The sequence below is a fragment of the Perca flavescens genome, chromosome 16 (assembly GCF_004354835.1).
Source record: "Perca flavescens isolate YP-PL-M2 chromosome 16, PFLA_1.0, whole genome shotgun sequence".
Classification (NCBI taxonomy): domain Eukaryota; kingdom Metazoa; phylum Chordata; class Actinopteri; order Perciformes; family Percidae; genus Perca; species Perca flavescens.
In genome coordinates this window covers 2,295,565-2,318,627 of record NC_041346.1, presented here as the reverse complement: position 1 = coordinate 2,318,627, position 23,063 = coordinate 2,295,565, and the positions used below count along the sequence as shown (strand labels likewise).

The window sequence follows — 23,063 nt, the reverse complement described above, 5'->3', positions numbered from 1 at the left end:
TTGTAGGTATTAATTCAGAATTATGAGAGGCGATGGAAAAGAGCTGGTTACCATATTTAAGTTCATCAAATTAACTCAGACATAATTAACACTCTGTTCACTGGTTCTTTTCATCAGCTGCAGCAAGCAGAGGGGGACCTGATGCTAATGAGCACTCAAAACTATTTTTTAATTTGCGTCCCTAAACTTTGGAATGTCACATTAGCTCAGAGACCATGAAGAATAATTTTGCATGTGTTTTTAATGTTCAATTTGTTGCCTTTAAAGGCTTTTAAAGGCCCTATCTTGCACCCGGCGCAGCACAAAGGCCGACACAAGTGTCTTTGCTAGTTTAAGACCGACCCAGTTGTCCATTTCCCGTCCAGCGCCCACGGCGTTTAAATAGCAAATGCACCTGCGCCCATCTGTGCGTCCATGGGCGTGCTGGTCTTACAGGGAGGTGTGTTCAGGTGCATTCTGGGAGTATTGCTATCTTGGGGCAGCGGGAAGTGATCGCACCATTGACCAACAACAACCTGGTCTAAAGTCAATAACGCAGCATTTCATTGTTATTAGTAAAATGCTCCTAGGCTCGTGCACAGCGCGCGTACACTATGCTTGTTACACACACAGGGACGCACAGCAGCACACACACATGCAAAAGTGTGTTTTTACAAATAAAAATATTATGGTGCAAATCTTCTATCATAATAGCAATGCTCCAAGGTCCAAACACGCCTGGCTTTTAAAGGGAATGGGAGATGATCTCTGATTGGTTGATTGCATGTTAAGCCCAAAACACACCTCTGATTAATGAAGACACTAAGGACAACCCTTTAGAACCAGGCGCCTGGTGCACGGACCCTTTTTTCCGCCGTCAAACTAGCAAAAGTGGATTTGGACACACCCTAAACACACCTGCACCAGGCGCTTCACGCCATGCGCTTCGATCGTTAAAATAGGGCCCTCTGAATTTTAAGTGTAATGAGCGTTCATAATCAATCTGAAACAGGGTCTCACCAACAGACACTGTTACACTGTTATGATGACATGCACAGAGAGCCTTCCCATCATACAGTGTTGCATCTTTTGATTCCCATAGCATTAGCAAAAGTTGTGGATAATACCTGGTAGCTGGTACTTGTTTTGGTACCACCTCAGGCGAGGTTCCAAGCTAGGTGAGCCGATAACAGGGTTTCCGCAGGGTCTTAGAAAGTCTAAAATTTCAAAACTTTCCGCCACCTGTTAGAACCCGTGCCCATATATAGAGGTTTACTCCTCGACGTAGCGGCCGCGGGTTTGACTCCGACCTGTGGCCCTTTGCTGCATGTCATTCCCCCCTCTCTCTCCCCTTTCATGTCTTCAGCGGTCCTATATAAATAAAAAATATATAAAATGCCCAAAAATAATCTAAATTTTAGACCTTAAAAAGTCTTACGTTCGCTCAAGTATTGTGTTCTAGGTCTTAAACTTTTTTAAACAGGTCTTAATTTCCCTACGTCCATGCAACGCTACCTCCTCTTTGCTGTATTACGACGGATTGTATTCTTTAGCTATGGGGAAGTGCAAGTTTACCAATACTTGGCTTAAAATTTAGGGCTTAGTTGACTTTGTGATATAGTTCTTAAATTTCATACATAATGGTCCTAAAAGGTTTTAAAAAGTCTTAGATTTGACTTGGTGAAACCTGCAGAAACTCTGCGATAATAGAAGGTGGAGTTAAAACACGGCAGACCACTCTTTGTTTAGAGAAAACCTTCACTAGCATGACACGGGACATCCTGCACCAACCCACGACTTTTAAACTGCCAAGCTACCGTCAAAAGTGAACGCAATTCTTTAATTCACTCGATCCAGATTTAAAATAAAAAATGACAGCCCGTGAAACTACGCCGTACACTGCGTGAAGTACGCCGTACAATTGACAAAGTGTAGAAGTACCTCTGTTTGGTTATAGGGGTGTAACGATACATCGATCTGGATCCAAGTATCGATTCAATCCTCAACCTTCCAATATTATCGATACAAAGTAAAAATATCAATGCGTATCGTCATCTTCAAGATGCGCCTTTATTATAATATTCCCACTTTATATTTATTGTTTTTACTAAAACAAATAGTATTTTATTTAATTTAAATGTCAGGAAGAGCTCAGTAATGAAATGGACTAATCGTATTTTAGTTGCTTTTTGTAAATATATATAAATTTAACTGATTGTGTTAAATGGACTTATGGTATCGTCTCGTATCGGTCACAGACCCATAAATTGTTTTGAATTGACTAGAAATCATATCGTGGCAGGCTTTGTGAAATCAGTGAATATTGTATCGATGTCCTAGGAATTGATATAATATCGTATTATAATAAAACATGGATTTACACCCCTATTTGGTTACAGAGGAAAGGATTCAACGAGCGTCGCTATGGCGATCAGCTGAGAATCTGACCTAGAGTACAATCTGCAGTGGAAAAAGAAAAGAGAGGAGTGCTGGTAACAAAAAAGGGAGTTAGGTCGAGCAGAGCCATACCATGCCGTGGTAACACGACATGAAATAAATCTTCTGGGAACAATTAATGTCCGTAACAGACCAATCTATCAAACATTTGTAGAGATATTTCTGGACCAAAGTGGTGAAATGGCTGACCACCCATAGAGCCATGTCACCATGTAACATGTCAAAAGAACCGAAATGCAATCCTGAGGCCTGATGAAAATCCGAAACAAAAGAGACAACCCTGGCTGAGCCCAGAGTAAACCTGCTTTGTCTTCCTGCTGGGAATACGGACACAGCTCTTAACCTGTTCCATGATCAGGAATCAGTACATCAGTGAAGATTCCCAGTATATAGCTCAGTATATACAGGGTGGATATGGCACTCAGACCACCTTTGTCCCAGGTGCTCACTGCTTTTTACAAATGCATTCTGTGAACTTTCAGTGGAGCTGGATCTAAGCGCAGTGAAGCAATGGGGACACTGAAGCAGAGAGTCTGAGCGCCAGTGTCAGGGTGTTAAATGGTGCTGTTTGTCACTGACGTGTGTGTGTGTGTGTGTATGTGTGTGCGTGCGTGCGTGCGTGCGTGCGTGTGTGTGTAGGTATGTGCAGATGTACACACTGCGGTCCTTCATATAAATCAGAAGTGCTGTCAGGGGAGAAGGGAAGATTGATGTTCAGCCTTGTTACTTTAAACCTTACACTGTACACACACAGTATGTGTGTGTGTGTTTTCAGAAACATGAACATTTTAAAATTCAGCTTTAATCAAACTTGTTTCTGTAGATTCAAACTGCAAGAAAACATCAAATCTGCTCCATATTTCACAGCACCGAAACTCGCCACGTAGTGAGAGGAAGAAACCAGCTTTTAACTTTAAAATGTGGGAGAATTATGTATCGTGGCATGCTTGGAGATGTGTAGATTCAGTTTGTGATAGGCAACAGTGCTGAGATTTTGGAAATCTTTCGTCAGTTTTAATTTCTTTTAAAGTTTCTTGGCAGTGTCACTGATTAACTCTTTCTGACTTCCTCTTCAAATTTCCTTCACCAGTGTTTCAAATTCACGTACTGGCTCAACTGCAAGTTGAAAACTAAATATACAGTACTAGCCAAATAAATATATTTTTGAATCATTTTTTTTAAACACAATTGATGCTATGACAGCAAATAAGGCTAGTGGTTGCACAGATAATACAGCTACTGTACAAGGGACTCAAAATAAACTAATTATTCTAAAAGTAGAACAAAGTAAGAACATTTGGAATAAAGGGTAATTAAACTAAACCCACAGACACATCTTACATCTTTATAAAACTTAAAGAAATAACAACACTAAAATCAACATTTTTTTGATGTTGGTGTTATTTATAGTTGACTTCCAACAACTTGTATAACAGCAATGATCTCATCCACTCTTATTGACAGTTTTCTGTGGCTATTTTTCATGAATGCAGGCTAGGTAGCTAGCCAGCTCTGTTGGAAGATAATGTCCACATTCTTAATCTTCTCTATTTAACGCAGTTGTTTCCCTAACTGGCGTAAACAGCTCTATAAACAGCCATCAATGGGTGGAACACATTCATTTGAATTGCTTAACAAATCAGTGATGTAGGTGGAGATTCAGGGATCAGGTTAAATCAGAAGCAGGGAAATGGTGAATTACATCCTTCAGGTGGTGACTATGTAAAGAGGGTTCAACTGCAGACCTTATACAGAAAGTTTAGTTTCTTGTCTGTGCACTCTGCTAGGATTGTCTTTGTTCGCCCATTTTATTTTTGATTTTTGTGGACATTGAATTGCAGCAATGAAGTGTTCAGTTGACTTAAAGCTTGCATATCTATTTTGTTGATTATAATGTACTGCTAATGGTTTTAATTCCACGCTTGTCACCATTTTTCTGCCGCTTTTTTTAATGGGTGTAGCTATGTATGTTCTGTAAGATGACATCCCTATTCTTAGTGCCGCATACAATGCTTTGATTGGTTAATTGTTGCGCAGACAAGGAGAAACAACTTCAATAGATGCAGCACCACACCTATTTTAAAAACTGACAAAAATCAGAGATGTGGACAGTCTGGTCTGTAAAAAGACTAAATTGAATGTAGTATTGGCTAGATTTATTTGACCCTCTAATAGAAACCAAGCTAATGATTTAACGATGATGATTAGCTCAATTACTTAATGATTAGCTCAGTTTGGCCCTTCTGGTTTGTTCTGGCTTCATCAATAGATTTAATTGGGTATCATCTGCACAACAATCAAAGTTTATGGAGTTTTTCCTAATAATATTTCCTAAAGGAATGATATACTGTATAAGGTGAATAGAACTGGTCCAAGCACAGAGCCTTGTGGAACACCTTGACTAACTTAGCAGATGAGAAATTGTCTCTATGAGGTTGTGCATGGTAATAGGGGCAAATTTTGGAACACTGCTAAATAGATCAGAAGAGGTGAACAGGGGCACAATGTTGGATCTGATGCTGTTGACCTTGTTGACATAAAATTATAAATACAATTCCCAAACTTCAGTTGAGGTGGCAGAGATAGCAGCGGGAGATTGTACAAGCTAATTGATTGTGCTGTACAGAGCTCAGAGATGTTATTTAGTAATTCATTTGGAGAAGTTAGCTGTTCTTGTATCTTTTATTTTGTGATTGAGCAAAGATTGTGCTATTTGCTTCTGTATTTATTGTTTTTTTTATTTCATATTAATGTTTAAATATGTTTATGTATGCACCAAACCAAAGCAAATGTTTACTAAGTGCTACTTATCTGGCAAAAAAGCTTTTCTGATTCTGAAAAGCTATTTCATGTGTGGAAAAATAAACTTTGTCTTTTCCATCTGCATTCAGCCCTACTGCAGTCTTGCTTTCAGCTAGAGTAAGCATCATTTATCCACATGAAAGATTTGGTGGCTGCTACTGACCTGGTCATAATAGGTGCAGTGGCATCTATTGCGAAGGAACACAATTTATTAAAATCATTAACCAGATCATTAAAAATAGATTGCAGTGCAGACTGGTTATTAAAAATGCTGTTCGCAGGAAGGGAAACCGGTAATGTGATTTAGCAATGTTCAGTTAAGTTTGGCCTTGTATGAGAGACCAGTGTAGGGATTAAGCCTTGGTTAGCCCTGTTTGGCACTGTAGGAGAGACCGGTATGGTGATGTTGCATTGGTTAGCTCAGTTTGGCTCTCTATGAGAAACCTGTATAGTTAGTTAGCCTTGGTTCACTTAGTTTGACCCTGTAAAACAAACCAGGCTTAACATTTAGCTCAGATTTGTGAATATGGGGCTATGATTCAGCACAATGCAGCTCAAGAAGACATTTATTCAAAGAACAAGTCTTTGCGCGCTCCTCCTTCAAACGTGTAACATTTTATGAAGAAAAAAAAACCTTCCTTCCTGCCTCTGCTGATTGTTTGTAGTTTGTTAAAACCAAGAGTTCAGCAGGTTTTCTTTTGCCACTTATAACCTTAGTCACTTTGCAATGTATAATCTTAGAGCCAATCCAAATACCTATGAAGTGGCAGGTCCATAAAACCTGAGAGCAAGAGCACACACATGACATGAATGTGTGTGTGCACCGTCGTAACAAATTCGTAATTTATTTCCTAACAAGGAACCAATCTCTCTGTCCGACCCCTCTATTCCATCTGCAAAATGACTCACCTTTTCCTTCTTCATCACCGCCATATTGTATTTCTTTGTTGTTGTTCCTTCCTGACGTTCCTGTTTTTTTCTGGTATTCCAGGTCGAGGGGGCGACCATGCCTACTGGCCGTCTGACACCAACCTAATTGACAGGAGCAGCATCAACGGTAACACACACACGCACAGTTCTTCTGCTTGACCGAATGTGATTGTCAGAAAGTAGAATTACATTTGGGTTCATTCTTGTATTCTATTTATTTCAGTGAAACCAAATTTCCTGGGAGCTGAGCTGATTATGTGTGTGTGGGATATTCTGCAGCATCATTCGATTATCACAGCGACACATTTGTTTTCTTTGATCTAAACTTAGGTTGATGACTCGCTGCTTCCTGACAAGGAGATGCAGATCGCTGATCTGTCCGTTAGGGTTTGCTTCCTGTTTGTTGTCGTATTGCTGCTTGCAGGAAAAAAATATTAGATTCACTATCTCACCATCAATCAGTGTTTTTACAAATTGGAGAAAATAATCTTTATGGAAGAAAAGGATTAAAAAAAGTGTGGTGGCATATGAATATCCTGCTTGTAGATTTTAATATAACTAGTCCGGTGCCTGCTCAAAACGTGCCTGTTTTTCAAACAACATACAAAAAAATAAGCAAAATACTATTGTGTATAGTATTTCACTTGAAGAAAAAGCTAAATAAATAAATACTAGTACCAAAGATAGCCTAATACGTATGCTAACCTTATGTTAATGTCAATGCCAATGATATGACATGACAAAGCTAGTTAAAATAGTACTTGCACATGGTAATACAATGCTAATGCTAATCCTAAAACTACTGCTACTAACAACATAACTAATATTGATGTCAAAGCTAATTGTTATATACATGCTAACACTGTTATCAAGGCTTACACCTAAACTAATACTAATATTAATCATAATACATAGGCTACACTAATGCTAATGTTAATGCTAATAATAATAATCAAGCCACTACAATACTTATATTAATGCCAATATTAACAATAATGCTAATTCAATGTTAAATGCATAGCTCATGCTAAGGTTTAATATGAATATGTATAGTAGCCTACTTTCACTAATGCTAATAAAAATACTTGTGCTAACATTTATACTACTGTCATTATCAACACTCAACACATGCTAACACTGATATCAATGCTTATTCCTTTACTAATGCTAATATTAATAATACATGCCCTAATGCAAAAGTCAGTACTCACGAAAATGCAAATTTTATAGTCAATACTAAAGTTAATTAAAATATGCTAATAACTTACTGTAAGTCATGGAGTCTGTGTGTATGTATGTGTGTCTTTCAAACGATCCTGCATGTGCAAAACAAGTCACACGCATACTCGTGCAAATGCTGATATTGAAAACTACTGCCAAGAGCTATATCTACTGCTAACAATACAAATCATCCTCATAACCATAAACTGTCGACTCTCATTTCAGTTTAAAGAAAAGCTGTTCAGTTACATCTCCTCCGCATAGAGGTTAGAGGTCAGGGTCTGTAGCTGGCAGTGATTCAGTGTCTCATTGGAAAACAGTCAAGCAGTGTGTGTGTGTGTGTGTGTGTGTGTGTGTGTGTGTGTGTGTGTGTGTGTATGTGAAGACGGTCCCTCTAACATTTTGTCAGTGTTGTAGCTGCTGCCGGAGGCGATCATAAATCTGTCCTCTCTGACCTCTGCCCTCCTCAGGCTTTATGGCCGGCCAGCCAGCGAGGGCAAAGCCTCATTCATCACCTCCGCCGTATTTCATCTTTAACACGGTGTCATCCTTTATATCGCTAAAGTTTCCTCTCACTTGAAAAAAAGACCTACAGAGAATATTCCACTCAGACTCTTTCCAACAGGTCACAGTTCTGTAGGTCTAAGTTTACTGTCTGTGCAAGACTCAGGTGATGTGATGTTGCTCTGATCCACTGACAGTGTCTGGGCACGCTGGAGGTCTGGGTGTAGCAAAGTTTGGCTGCTGATACATTCACTATGATGTTTTTATTCTCCCCTATTTTCTCTGGAGGAGGTTATGTTGGCTGTGTCAGGGCTGAGAGCTTCATACCACTCAAGCAATTACACTAAAACACATCTCAGCTTTGGTTAAAAACAAAAACAGTGCTCAAAATGATCTATAATGGAAGACATTAAAATCTTGAATCCTCGTATTCCCCTGAAACGTCATTTAGCTGAAAGGTATAACAGCATTTTCTTTCTCTCTGTATGACATCTGACCTCACAGAAAAGCTTCACATTGGTACGAAGATGATTGACATTGTTTATTAGGCTACTTAATAACATGAACCAAAACCTTGATTAAAAGTGTGTTGTTTATATGAACAGAAGTTTAGTATCATCAAGAATCACAGTCTACAGCCATGCTAGCAGCGCTAGCGCCTAGTTGGGCATAGAGCCCGACCGATAAAGGATTTTTAAGGCCGATATCGATATAAATATTTGGTGATTTAAAAATATGATATTCTGATATATCGGCCGATATATATATTTTTTTTAAATCCAGAAACCCGTAACAAAACAAAGAGATTTCCCTAACATTAGTTATTTGTAGTAATTTATGAGTCCTCACTAAAACAGAACAGAGGAACATTAATATATTAAAGTTCTGATAAATAAAATGTATAAAAATACAAACTTAAGATATGAAACTTAAAGTCCTTTGAACAAAAACACAATCTAAAAAAAAAAAAATGAAAGAGGGTTGCCAACAGGGATGTTTTAGAGCGCCCTCTGGTGGACAAACTATGCAACGGCAACACTTAGAACATGGTTGAAGGGTGTTTCATCCGTTTTTATTTAATTTTTTCATTATCATCATTATCATTTATTTGTCATTATAAATGATTCTGATAAATGCAAATTAAAAAAATATACACTACCGGTCAAAAGTTTCAGATCACCCCACTTTTTCCAGGTTTTTATTGAAATTCATGCAGTTCCATGTCTTATTGTACTCTGAAATGAAATAATAGAACAAATGAACAATTGAAGTTAAAAAAGAAATCATGGATTTTATTTATAAACCAAAATGTATTCTAAATGTTTGACTCATCAAAGTAGCCCCCTTTGGCAGATATAACAGCTGAACACATTCGTGGCATTCTTTCTACAATGGAAATCAAATATTCTTCAGAATGTTCTTCCCAACTCTGTTGCAGAAGTTCCCATAAATGTGTGGCACTTGTAGGTTGATTTGCTTTCACTTTTCTGTCCAGTTCATCCCAAACCAGCTCAATGGGGTTTAAGTCTGGTGACTGTGCTGGCCACTCCATGTTTTTAAGCTTACCATCTTGTTCTTTTTTGCTAAGGTAGTTCTGGCATAGCTTGGACTTATGTTTTGGGTCATTAACTTGCTGTAGGATGAACCCCTGACCAACTAGGCCCATACCAGAGGGTACAGCATGGTGCTGCAAAATGCTGTGGTAGCCGTTTTGGTTCAGGGTGCCTTTCACTCTGTACAAATCACCGACCCTGGATCCAGCAAAACAGCCCCAGACCATCACGCTTCCTCCTCCATGTTTGACAGTTGATGTCACACACTGAGGAACCATCCTTTCGCCTACTCAACGGTGTACAAAAATCCTGCGTGATGAACTGAAGAATTCAAATTTTGATTCATCAGTCCATAACACTTTCTTCCAGTCTTCAGTAGTCCATTGACGATGTTTCTTGGCCCAGGCAAGCCTCTTTTTCTTATTCTGACGTCTTAACAATGGCTTTCTTGCTGCAACTCGACCTATCAAACCTGCAGCTCCAAGTCTTCTCTTTCCAGTTGAAACTGAGACTTCTTATTACGACCACTATTAAGCTGTGCTTGAAGCTGTTATCCTGTGAGCCGCCTATCACGCAAGCTGTTGACTCTCAGAAACTTGTCTTCTGATTCTGTTGTGGCTTTGGGTCTTCCAGACCTCTTCCTGTCAGTTTCCCCCAGTTTCTAAGTGCCTTTTGATGGGTAAGAATACTGTACTCACTGACACCTTGACTTTCTTCGCAATTTCTCTGTAGGAAAGACCAACATTCTTAAGTGTTACGGCAAAGTCGTTGCAGGCCTTGGCCTGCAATGACTTTGCCATCTTCTTCAGAGAAGGTACTGGAGGTACTGGAGGGTTTGCTAACCTATTGACAGTAGCAAACAAAGCACGTGAATTATTATTGTTTCTAGCAATAATGTCAGAGAAGAAGGACCGCCTTGCATTCCTCAGTTCCAAATTATAAATGTGAAGTCTCTCTTTTTGGATTTCGTAATGGACCTGGAGATTAGTTTTTCGCCACTTGTGTTCAGCTTTTCGACACTCTTTTTTTTCTTTTCTTACCAGTGTGGCATTTCTCCATGGAGATTTTTTCTTACAAGAGACAGCTTTAACTCTAGTGGGAGCAATGGTACCAATAACATTTATAATTCTACAAGCTCAGTGACTGAGACCCCAAAGAGGGCGGGTGTGGAGGAGAAAAGCTGAATGAATGATTCACTGGTGTTTTCAGTGATATACCGTTTTCTGATTACCTTTGTTTGAACACTTTTGTGCACCATTAAAGAAAACACAGGAATGATCAGGGAGAGCAACATCAGTCACCACAATTTTGAAAATGTTCAGACCCTTGGAGATAATCAAGTCTAGAGTGTGTCCCTTATTGTGCGTGGGCTCCGTCACATGCAGAGTCAGTCCATAGTTCTCAAAAATACAGCACCACTAACAAGGCTCAAAATAGCACCACACTTCCACAGTAGCATAATGAGGGTTCCTACATGTAAGCCGAAGCATTGAGAACTTTGTAAGTGTACAGACAGTTAAAAGATAGTTCATGTATAAATGCGGCCACCATCTTGGGAAAACAGTCATGACCAGTCGAACGATGATCGCCGTGTAACCATTAACCAGTAACCTAGCTCAAGCACGGCGTTCTCAATGCTTGGGTTTACATGTAGGGACCCTCATTATCCTACTGTGGAAGTGTGGTGCTATTTTGAGCCTTGTTAGTGGTATATAAATAGCAATTTCTTTTTACTTTACCCTCTGCCCTGATGACTAGCTTTATAAGCTAATTAGCAGTTTGCGATAAAACTGATCACATTCGATTAGCATGAAAACAAATCCCAGAGAAAAGTCAACTCGGTACATATGTGTTATTAACCCCTACCTTCATTTTGCGCCAGATTTCTCCTTTAAATAGTCTTTCTTTTCTACCCAAAATGTTTTGAGCTGTTCAGGGGATACTTGGCTAAAAAAAATGTCAAAGGGGATACATTATTGAAAAAAGTTTGAGAACCACTGCATTAAGGTGTTGCAGTTATCTCCCACCTGTTGTCCAAAGTATCCAATCAGGGCGCCGCCAAAAAATATGAACATAGTCCCTGTGGTGTCACCAATAGGTTTCTGAAGAGCAAAAAGGAAGCTCAAAGTGGGCGGCTCCAGGTGGCGCAGGCTATTGCCACCTAGCAGCGCCTGGAGTCTCGCTTTGCCAGATCTTCCTCCACCGGCTGCGGAGAAAATACAAATAGAACATGAACATGATAATATGATCAAAATATGACAATTGTCTGACAGGCAGCTGTGTGTGATGTTCACATTAAAGCCCTGATGATGTGTATTTCCTTACTCTGGCTTCTCTACGGAGAAAGTGGGTTTGTTCATTTTTGTTTTTTCCATCTTTGTGATACAGGGCTTCATGTCCCAATCTACAAAAAAAATATAATATGAATTTTTGTTGGGAATCACCCAACATTGGTGCTTTGTTTGAGTTTCTTTGAAGCTGCTGAGCTTTGTTTCCCTGCTGGATTTCTGGCTTACACTTGTGTTTTGTTGATTTACTAATGTTTTTGTGGCTTTAAACTAGCTGAGCAGCTGAGAGTTTCTGATTTATTTCACACAGTGTCTCTGAGCCGCTGGGGATTCAGTGCCGTGCTCATGGGCATCTCAGCAGAGGCCGTTAGCGCTCCTGTTATCGCCAGTAACATACATGTTGCTTGCGGCTCAGCTTTGGCTTCCTCTCTGTCAGCTCATGCTCCCGCTCCACTTATAGCAGTCATCAACTATGACATGTTCTATTTGACAGTCCATAAAACTCTGATTATGACATAATTCTTACTTTAATGATAAACCTACTGTACATTGGTAGTGATTGTATTTGCCATGGTGCCATGTGCCATATTTAATTCTTTCTCCACTACTTTCATAATTTTTTGAATCTTGTGATTCAAATTCAACTGATTAAGTGGGCGGTGGAGTGAATTTTATTTTTACAATTCGCTTAAAATCGCAGCGGGTGCCAGCTGATACCGACATATCAAGCTATAATAAGAAAACGACAACGCCATTGCTATGATGATGCAGATGCACGTACAGTAAATGATGGTTTGACAACGGAGGAGGCCTGTGGTGTGGGAACAAGAGCGCTCCAAACTGTTCTGGAAGATCGTGGTTTAGTTCTGTTTGCCCCTTGACCCAGATAAGCCCTGGCCCTCCAGTTCTAATCGAGAAGTGTATTACAATTGCTCGCTACAAACTGGCTACATGCGCAGACTACAGAGTGGTAGGCGAAACATTTGGGGTCAGCAAGACCACCATGTGTTTACAGTGTGTGCAATGCCATACGAACGAAGATGATGGGAATGTATATAGGCTACTGTTGGGGATTTCCCTCCTCTGAGTCCCCTCTTTTTGGACGTGTCCGACTCCAAATAAAAGACCTATATATCCCTGCGCATTCGTTAAATTGGAATTACATTGATCCTAAGCAAAGCCAAAAAAGACGATAAGATAGTCAAATACATTTGTTTAATCAGTCAAGCATCTGAGTTTCAATACACAGATCTATGCGATCACAAGAAACGCAGAGACTAAGTTTCCCTAGCAACAGACAAAAAGACAGAGCTGTTCCATGTATCTCTAGACTGTCAGACCTTGTAAGCCCGTTCTATTCTTCCCCTCATCTCTTATACTTTCTTTCTTGGGCCCCCTCTTTTCTCCAGCACAGGGAGTGTTATCTTTACCCAACACACGTCAGGGTAGAGGCCACTGTGCTGTGTCTCGTCTTCATTTGCTCTCACGCGAAGCAGTACATTCTGCTCCTGTTTCACTTGTTATTATTACTCAATGTACTTTGCTCGAGGCCACTGTGACCCTTAATATCTTATAGTTGTGGCTTAAGTTAAATAAGCATACACCGAAACACACTTTTGGAAACCTTTTACATTCGTATTAAATAATCTGCAAATAGTAAGAACATTATTCTACACTACCTACCTGGAGTGGATGAGGCGCATGAGATCTCGCTGCGTAACTCCAGAGCTCACCTTGTGCCACAGGTGTATGGCACAATAGACACGACTCCTGTCCCGCGATTAGACCCCCTTCTGAAGGCTGCAGGGATTTTGTCAATAGAAAGGGCTGGCCATCAATCGTACTACAGTCTGTAGTAGACGCTCGTTACATGATAAGGGACATTTGCGTCGGCAATCGGCCCGGTAGTGCTCATTGGACGCCCGGTCTTCACTACCTCTGACCTGTACAGGTGCGTCTGTTTACCCATAAAATGAACAAAAACTTTACCGCAATTCATTATTTATTCGGCAAATAACGTTTCCATCAGTGTTTATCGCATAAGCCGTATATCGTCAAAATCCAATGAGAGCGAACGTATAAACTCAGTATGAAATTCAATCGAACTTTACTATTTCCATAAGCCATTTTTCATTCGATATCACTTAACTTGTATACAAACGTGTGGATGGAAACACAGCTAGTGATACCCGCTTTAGCTCACCATACATCCAAAGGAGGCTAAGTTACCGTATGCAACACTTGAAATGCAACGATGCATCTGTAATGTATTCTCTCATTGTAAATGAATGATGTTCTGTCTGAGCAAAATATTCATCACAACTATATGACCTCCTGGTAACGCTAACTCCTGGACCTTTACGACAGCAGGTGTGGTAAAAACACTACCGCTTTTGTCCAAAGGGGCCGCTGAAATCAACACAAACTGAAAGTTAACATATAGTCACGTTAAGTACAGGATCTGAATACTTCTTTCACGGGCTGTGTTAGAAAAATTATGATACATACTTTTTCTCTTGTTATTTATTGAACTGTTTGCATAGAATAATACTATAGTGATTACTATTTTCTCTCTCTGTTAAATTAAACTGTTGTGGATGTGTGTGGATATTGTTAAGAAACCACAGCACTGCTTGAACTCACAAGATAACATGGGAGCCACTGCTTTGTCCTTGTCTAAGCACGGTGTGTTCCTCAGGGCATACATGATACATAGATGAGACGACGTCGTCTCTTACCAGATAACAACTGACAACATCTACTCTGTATCATGATTGAATTACATTTCACTTTGTATTATATAAAGCGGCTGTAAAGAGCTTTTCGTTAGGTCATTTCTGTACTCATGCTGTGAGTACTGTAACTGCCTCCTTGTGTTCACAAGTAAAAATGAACTTTGATATAACTTCAGTGGTTCCATCTATCCTTTGATAATGTAAATTATTCTAACAGACTGATATCTCAACAACTACTAGTTAGATTGCAGTCCCATTTCCCCATCCCATTCCTGCTCCCCTGAGGTAGAAACCTTTTGATTTGAATGACCTCCTTGACCTTTTACTCTAGCATCATCTTAAAGCCTGGAACAGCAGAAGGATTTCTGTTTGAAAGATGATGAAAGTTTAAAAAGAAAAGGATAAAAAGTGAATATTGTGGTGAAAGATGATGAAAGTTTAAAAAGAAAAGGAAAGAAAGTGAATATTGTGGTGCCTGTGCTGCGGCTGTAGGCTGTGATGGATTGTGGTTTTCATTGAGAGAGACGACCGAATGGAGAGAGAAAGAGAGAGAAGGTGAAAGAGGTAGAGCACCTCTCTCACACATATTTTTCCTAATCTATCTTTCCTCCGTCTCCTTCCTCTCTCCTCCCTTTCTCTTTCTTCCACCCACCTTTGGCTTTCTCTTACCCCTCCCTCTATCATCCTCTCACACCGCGACTTCTTTCTCTTCTGCAACTCGCTCTTTCTCTCTCTTTGAAACACTTCCCTTTCCTCTCCATCCAGACGTCATGCTCCTACTGTTTCCTATTCCTATTTCCTATTTCTCTCTCTCTCTCTCTCTCTTTCTCTCTCTCTCTCTCTCTCTCTCTCTCTCTCTCTCTCTCCGGCTCCAAGGTCGGGTTAATGAATGACAGAGCGTGTCATCAATTCCCTTTCTCCCTTTACACCTGTCATACACTCAGTCTTACACACACACACACACACACACACACACACACACACACACGCACACACACACACACACACACACACACACGCACGCAAGCACAAACAAATTGTGTATTGATTGGTACAACAGTGTTTTCGGTCCAATAAAGCCACTTGGGGTTTAATTCTGGAGGCTGTTATTTTGTAGCTGTGTGTCTTGTATGTCTAACATGTTCAAAATAAACATAATCAAACAAACAGTTCATCTGCAGCTCCACGTTGTGTACCGTGTTTAATATTTTCTTCCCTCCACCTTTTTGTTTTTGTAAATGTTATGCAGAGTCTCCCATTGGTCAGATGCGTCCGCCCCACGGCAGCGCCACGCCTCAGAAGAATAGTAACCTGCTGGTCATCATCGTGGTTTCCGTGGGAGCCGTTACCGTGGTGGTGGTCGTCATCGTGGCGCTCATCTGCACGCGGCGCTCCTCGGCCCAGCAGAGGAAGTAAGATGTTTATTTAATCTGTGGGATGGCAGTGCATTGCCGTCAGGGTAACGAGGCAGAAGGGAAATGATCTGTTGTTGTATCTCAATATATTGACTCAATATCTCAAAATATTGACTTAGTATCTCAATATATTTACTAGGTAACTCAGAATATTGACTAAAAATGTAAAAGTACAGCCTGGTCTCATGGCAGTTTGTGATATGGTCACGTTATTGAATCTATTAAGTCGTGGACAGGACACGATCATGTCGAATAAAAAAAAAACTGTATATATATATAAAAACATATATAACAATGGCCACAGTTATTACATCTTAAATAAAACTGTTACATATGCAAATAAAATGTTTAGTGTTTTTAAATGTCCTTTTGTTCTTAGCTTTGTGTCCACAGTCCTTAAATTAGTGCTTTTAACAACACCAGAGCTGACACTTTGTGGTAAGACAGTCAGCGAGTTGAGTTTTTGTGTCTGATCAGAGCACTTTCTTTATCTTCTTACTCTGTACAAGCTCCTTGATGCTGCTTATTTCCAGCCTTAGTTGTTTTTCAGTGACCTGTTGACTTGAGGGCATCAAACAGAGAGTGATTGTCCGTCACACAGACCAACGGGGGAGCATAAGTTCAGCGTTTCCACTTGTGTGCTCAGAAAAGAGGGTAGCCAGAAAAATAGCATTGTCTATTCCATCTGACATGGCCAGAGTTTCCCCTGCCAGAGTACATCTCACAACACGTCTAATTCTCTTAGATTGCCAACAGGGAGGAGAAAACGTCCCTCCTTCTCTAGGGTGACCAGACGTCCCGGTTTGACCGAGACAGTCCCGATTTTGAGTTGCTTGTCCCGAGTCCCGACAAAAGCCTGTCGGGACGCTAAAATGTCCCGGTTTACACCAACCACTATGAAATTGTCCCGGTTAAAAATGCTGACAGCTAAACAGTGTAAAAGTGTGACTGTATTGTAGAGGATTCAAACAGCTGGACGTACAACAGTCTGCTGCTAAAGCTATGAGCTAAAAGACACAAACTAGCTAGCACTTGGTCACTGCTGTTGTCGGAAAAACAACAGAGATGTGAATAATGGTTGCGTTTACTTAAAACTGGTAAAACTCGTGGTGCATTCATAGTTATTGTAAAATACCATTTTCTCATCTGTTTTTGTCGTTTAACAGCAATTTAATGGTGAAAAAAGTTATCGTTAAAAGTTATTACATTTTTTATAAATCATTTAAATTCACCCCTTTTTTGTGCTGATCCGAAAATTGATCCGATTTGTGACTCATAACAGTGATCCGATCCAACTGTGAGTTTTGTGATCTGTTGCACCCCTGTACAAAACCATTCCAAATAATCATAGTGATGTAAGGCAAAACAGGTTATTGAACTCATGTCAATTCCTGATGATTCATAAGATCTAAAGGAATGAAGTAATGCACAAATCATGAATTCATTCATGCATGAATTCATTATTCATGTACCCTTCCCATAAAGTGTTACCATAACTTTAGTTCAAGCCTGTGGCAGCAGTTCCAAATAATAACTTTTAGTGCCATGCAATGAAAAATATATTTTCACAAGTTCAGTTTCCAAAAGAATGCTTTAATTCTGAAAAATAAAGTTGGTCCCCCACGAAACTCACGCAATGTCTTTTAATATTATTTCTTAGATATGTAGGCTACATCCCAAGAAAGTTCATGAATATTAACTGAGAAACCCCATTATTTTTTTGAGCAGTAGGCCTAAAATTGTGTCTAATCTGTCTGTGTCTGTGTCTGACCTGGGCTGGCACATGGTCACGTTAAAAAGCGTGTGCGTGCACGAGCACTACGGTCACACGCAAAGTGTCCCGGTTTTAAAATCTGGTCACCCTATCCTTCTCCCATGAGTCCAATCAATGTACCCCCCTTTTTACCCCCATCAGGGAGATCTCCAAGAGAAGCATCACTGAAAACAATAACGTGTAGAGCATCACTGTTTCCCAAATGCTGAAACCTGAAACCTTTTCAGATTTAAGCTCTCTGAGGCCCTTATTTGTCTCATGAGTAGACTGAACTGTGGCATCTTTTATATTGGACGCTAACATAATGTCTGGTCTAGTTTGTTTTGCAACCCATAGTATCTGTCCTATTTTTGACCTAAGCTGCACTTTTTCAGTTTCATTAAGAGAGGCATCTCTCTGCACTGCACGTGTTGCTTGCAGCTGGATAGGTTGTAGGTTTTCAGTGTAACCATGCTGATGCATGAACTACACCATTATTACTAGAAACTACTAGACATTTTTATGTTCCAACATGGACATTAAGTCCAACATGGAACGCAGACGTTAGCGTAGGGATCACTTGTGTTGAGAAAGTTTCTGAGCCTGCCCAAAGAAAGTCATCAACATGACATGCGAGTACTCCAGTCACTTTAAACTGTTCATCCAACCAATAAAATACTGTTGGATCTACTTGAGACATTTTGCCACCTGTACTCAGTATTATTTCTTTCACCTTGTTGTACCAATACAGTGATGCATCTGCAAGGCCATAGACACATTTGTTTAGTTTCCATCAAATGTTTTCCTTTCCTGCATCATTGACTTCCTCAAATACATTGTTTTTGTACCAACTCATTATTCCGTCCTGTTTGGCTACATCAAATGAAATGTCTTTTGTTATGAGTACATCAGCCTCCATTTCAGATTCAATGTTAAGATTATCAACACTTGACATATCAACTGACTCCTTTTGCCCATCACTGCCATCAAGTTCAACATGTTGTAGATTAAACCAGTTTTTGTGCCTTCCAGAAGCCTTGCCTGCTCTGCCTAAAACCTTGGCTCTCTGTAGACGACTATCATCAGGTTTCATAAATGTTACAGTCTGTCCTGTTTCTAACTTTAAACCAGCAGAAGAGACAGAGTTACCACAAACATTGTGATCTGTTTCAGTTTGTGTCACTGTAGGATGAACCACTTCTCCTGTATTCTTCCCCCTGTCACTGGAGTTGCCCTGTTCGCTGTCTGTATTTTCTTCACTATCTGAGCTTTCTGCTACATTGTTAAACTGCCTCTCTTGCTTCTTGTCTCTGCTGTCTTGCACAGTTGGCTTATCCTGAGATTCCTGTATCTTTACCTTACAGAGTCTGGATTGGTGCACTCAAACTAGAATTCCCCCCAAGTCTTACAAATACAACAGCTCCATCCTGACCAATAACTACCCCTGGACCCTTCCACTCAGGACAGTCTGCTCTTTTGTAATAAACCTTGTCTTGTGTCACATACATGTCATCTGTGGGCCTGAGCTGCTTTCTTATTGCCCTTCTTATCTGTGTTATCCTACTCTAGCACTCATGGTGGTACCCTCTAGAGCAGGTAGTTTATCAACTAATACAGATGGAAGGTTAGGATATTGCCCAAACACTAATTGATATGGACTGTAGCCCTGAACATTCAGCATACTGGTCTAAGCCATGAGGGCCCAGTCAAGGGCAGTGTGCCAGTCACATCCATTCTCTCGTTTGACCTTTTGGATGATCTCAGTCAGTGTTTGGTTATGTCTCTCTAGTCCGTTGCACCAGGGACTGTATCCTGCTGTTGTTTTTGTCTCAATGTTAAAGTTTTCAGCCATGTCTCTGATCTCTTCATTGTTGAATTCTCCACGATTGTCACTGTACAGCCTCTGGGGGGCGCCACGGACACTAATCCAAGTGTGAATGAAGGAGTTGACAATTTCAGATGACTTCTTTGTTTTTACAATGTTTCCTGTGCTGAAACGTGTGAAGTTGTCAATAATGTGAAGATACCATAAACCTGGTTCCAACTCATGCAGGTCCATAGCCACTGTCTCGTTATATTCCGAAGCTAAGGGCAGCCCTACAGCAGGCTTTGGCTTTGTCTTTTTGTACTTCTGGCATACATCACAGTCATATACTATTTGTTGTAAGACAGTAAAGCATTCTTTGTCCTTATTTCCTGAACTGTGAATGAGCCTCTGTAGTCTGTCTGCAGACGCGTGACCAAACTGTATATGGAGCTTCAGAAGGACTTTGTGTTTCTCATCTGGAGACATTTTGTTCTGTTACTGTTACGACTTTCTCTTCAGTTGAACCTTTTTCAGTTTCTCTGTCTCTGATGTCAACACAGTAATGTCCAGAACTAGTGAATTCAAGAGGTATGGATGGTTTGAACATCACTGCACTGTCCTTTTCCATGTCCAAAATGGTCCCTGCCTTTTTAAGGGACTTTTTACTGTCAACCTTGACAACTTCAGTTTCAATGTGGCCTTTTATCAGTCCTATTTTAGCTGGTACTTTCACATTTCTTGTGGAATACACCAAATTGCCATCGCTAAACCGAAATGGTCTGCTTTCCAGCCATTTCTCCCCACACACAGTACGGGTACAGGCAGTGTCAATAATCGCAGATCCCAATGATTCAGTAATAAATATCTCAGCGTATGACATGGAGGCCTTAGTAAACAACGTAATGTTACATTCCTCTACGTTTGCATCGTCAGTTATTCTTACTTGTTCAGTTTTCTTGTGAGGACAGTCTTTAGCCCAATGAAACGTGCATTGGCAAATAGCACATCTGCATCTCTTACCAAACTTATCCACTGGATTAGTCCCCGGTAATGGCTTCTTTAGTCCACTTTGCCATGTTGCGTTCCGTTTTCTTCTTCCTTGTTGTCTTTGTTCAGTGAAAAACGCCCACGTCCTGGTTCATTTGTATTCCGTTTAATGAGCCTGCGGCTTTCCCTCCGAAAATCCTTTTTAGAGCCGACTTCATGGAGTTCTAGCTGTCTGCTTTTCTCGTCAAGACAGTCCATGTCTAACAGCTTAAAAGCCAGCACAGCATCAGGAAGCGTCATATTATACTTTTTCATCCGGTTGTATCGCTGTTCGAAGTCAGTTATGTAGTCCGCCATAGAAACGGCACTATCTTTTGTTACGCCATCAAAATAAGAATCGGCTTCATATACGCGGCCCTTTTCCTCCTTTAGGAACACGCCGTCCAGCTTAGCAAACAACGTTTCCATATCGTCTTCACTGTCCAAATCTTTCCCGGGTATTTCCATCGCTGTTTCACGGGCTCTCCCCTCAAGCCCCAAGGCAACAGCATGGCTTGTTTCTTTTCGTCGAGGTCGGTAACCCCCCGTCCAGATATTGACTCCATTTTTCTCCAAACTTTTATTGAGTACACAGCTAGCTAGGACACACATGTCCGCCATCTTCAGCACACTAACTGCTCCCCATCACCATGCATGCGCTAACCTGCACACACCGGGAAAAACTTAGTGAACCGTGTAGAGGGGAAATAACATGTTAACAGGGAGAACAATTAATACAAACCCCAATTCCAATGAAGTTGGGACATTGTGTAAAACGTAAATAAAAGACTGGGAAAGTTGAGGAATTCTCAAAAAACACTGTGTGAACAGGTGATTGGGTATAAAAGGAGCATCCCCCAAAGGCTCAGTCGTTCATAAGCAAGGATGGGGCGAGGTTCTCCACTTTGTGAACAACTGCGTGAGCAAATAGTCCAATAGTTAAAGAACGTTTCTCAGCGTACAATTACAAGGGTTTTAGAGATTTCATAATCTACAGTCCATAATATCATCACAAGATTCAGAGAATCTGGAGAAATCTCTGTACGTAAGCGGCAAGGCCGAAAACCAACATTGAATGCCCGTGACCTTCGATCCCTCAGGCGGCACTGCATTAAAAACGACATCATTATGTAAAGGATATTACCAGGAGGGCTCAGGAACACTAGAGTTTAAAAGTGTGCTGTGGTCTGACGAGTCCACATTTCAAATGTTTTCAAATTGTCATGTCCTCAGGGCCAAAGAGGAAAAGGACCATTTAGATTGTTATCAGCGCAGATTGTTATTACATCTACCAAATGATGTACAAAGCATTCTATTATCAAATGGCATGAACAATAGTGTATATATCTGCCGTAAAATGGAAAACGAATGTCCCCTGACCCTCCTAGGTTTGTGCTGAGCCCCGAATGCTTTTGCCTGGCTCGCCCCTCTGTTCCTCACCTAACTGGTCCTCTGTGCAGGAAGCGAGCGAGCCACAGCGCCAGTAAGAGGAAGGGCAGCCAGAAGGACCTGCGCCCTCCGGACCTGTGGATCCATCACGAGGAGATGGAGATGAAGAACATGGAGAAAGCTCCCAGCATCGCCCCGTCCGCACTCGATTCGCCCACCCAGTCCTGCCAGGACCTCCCCCAGGTCGCACACAGCCAATCGGAGAGCCAGATGGGCAGCAAGAGCAGCAAGAGCAGCCACTCAGGTACAGGATGGCAGAGTCATTTCTTTTTTTTATCCACTTATTTATAATTCCACTTACTTGTAATGCTGTTTTATTTTATCATTTTTATCAAGTGCAGGGTTTTCCCTGCCATGGACCTATTTCACAGCAGACATTTTGACTTGTCATAGTAGGAAAAGCACAGCTGAAATTGATAACCTTAATGATGGCTCAATTCCATCAAGTGTCCCAGTAAGCTATTTCAGTGAGTCAGCATGCACAATAAGTGGAATGCAGCCATCATTAATGGTTTTGAGTACACATGTGCTTTTTTCTACTATGACATATGTGAAAAAGGTCTACTATAAGGTTTAGGTGCAGCACCGAGTCGTTTGGGGCAACACCTTAGCAGAATGAATGTAACTTAAAGACTTTTCTCACATCTAATGATTGTAGTTGCACTTCTTTAGCAAGTTTTCTTTAGAAGTTGAAGCTTTTTGAGTGTTATTTATTCATTATCTGCTCTAGCTTTTCCAATGTTTTAGTCACAGATATGGTAATAATGATGTGAAATTGCATTTTTTTGAAAATTAAAAATATGCACCTACGTCTTCCAAAAAGCTTGGGAAACCACTGAAGTGTATTTTGCTTTATTTCTTTTTTCTATGATTTGTGTTTTTGGGTGTTTTTCTTTAGATGCAGATTTCATGTTTGGGTTCATTTTGGCCACAGCAAAGTCTCCACAACATTTTGAACACTAAAATTAGAAAATCCATTTATAACCTGGATGCTAAATACTTCTTCTTTTGTTCATTGCTATAGTGCTAAATCGTTAATAGCCATTAGGGGGCTTGATAATCTATAATAAAGCCTTCCTAGGAGTAAAGACTCATTAAGATTAAAAATCTTTTTGAAGAGTGTCCTAACTGAGACAGGCAGCAG

The 23,063-nt window shown here is 40.4% G+C and overlaps 1 protein-coding gene across 1 annotated transcript in view; it reads left to right on the top strand.

The window, feature by feature from the left end:
- The window catches only part of dcc (DCC netrin 1 receptor), a 224,859-nt gene that overhangs the window by 143,730 nt on the left and 58,066 nt on the right, over window positions 1-23,063 (top strand). Inside the window, exons 22-24 of the mRNA XM_028602136.1 lie at window positions 6,230-6,295; window positions 15,719-15,881; window positions 21,931-22,163. Of these exons, the coding sequence (XP_028457937.1) occupies window positions 6,230-6,295; window positions 15,719-15,881; window positions 21,931-22,163 (462 nt within the window). The remainder of the gene's footprint in view (window positions 1-6,229; window positions 6,296-15,718; window positions 15,882-21,930; window positions 22,164-23,063) is intronic.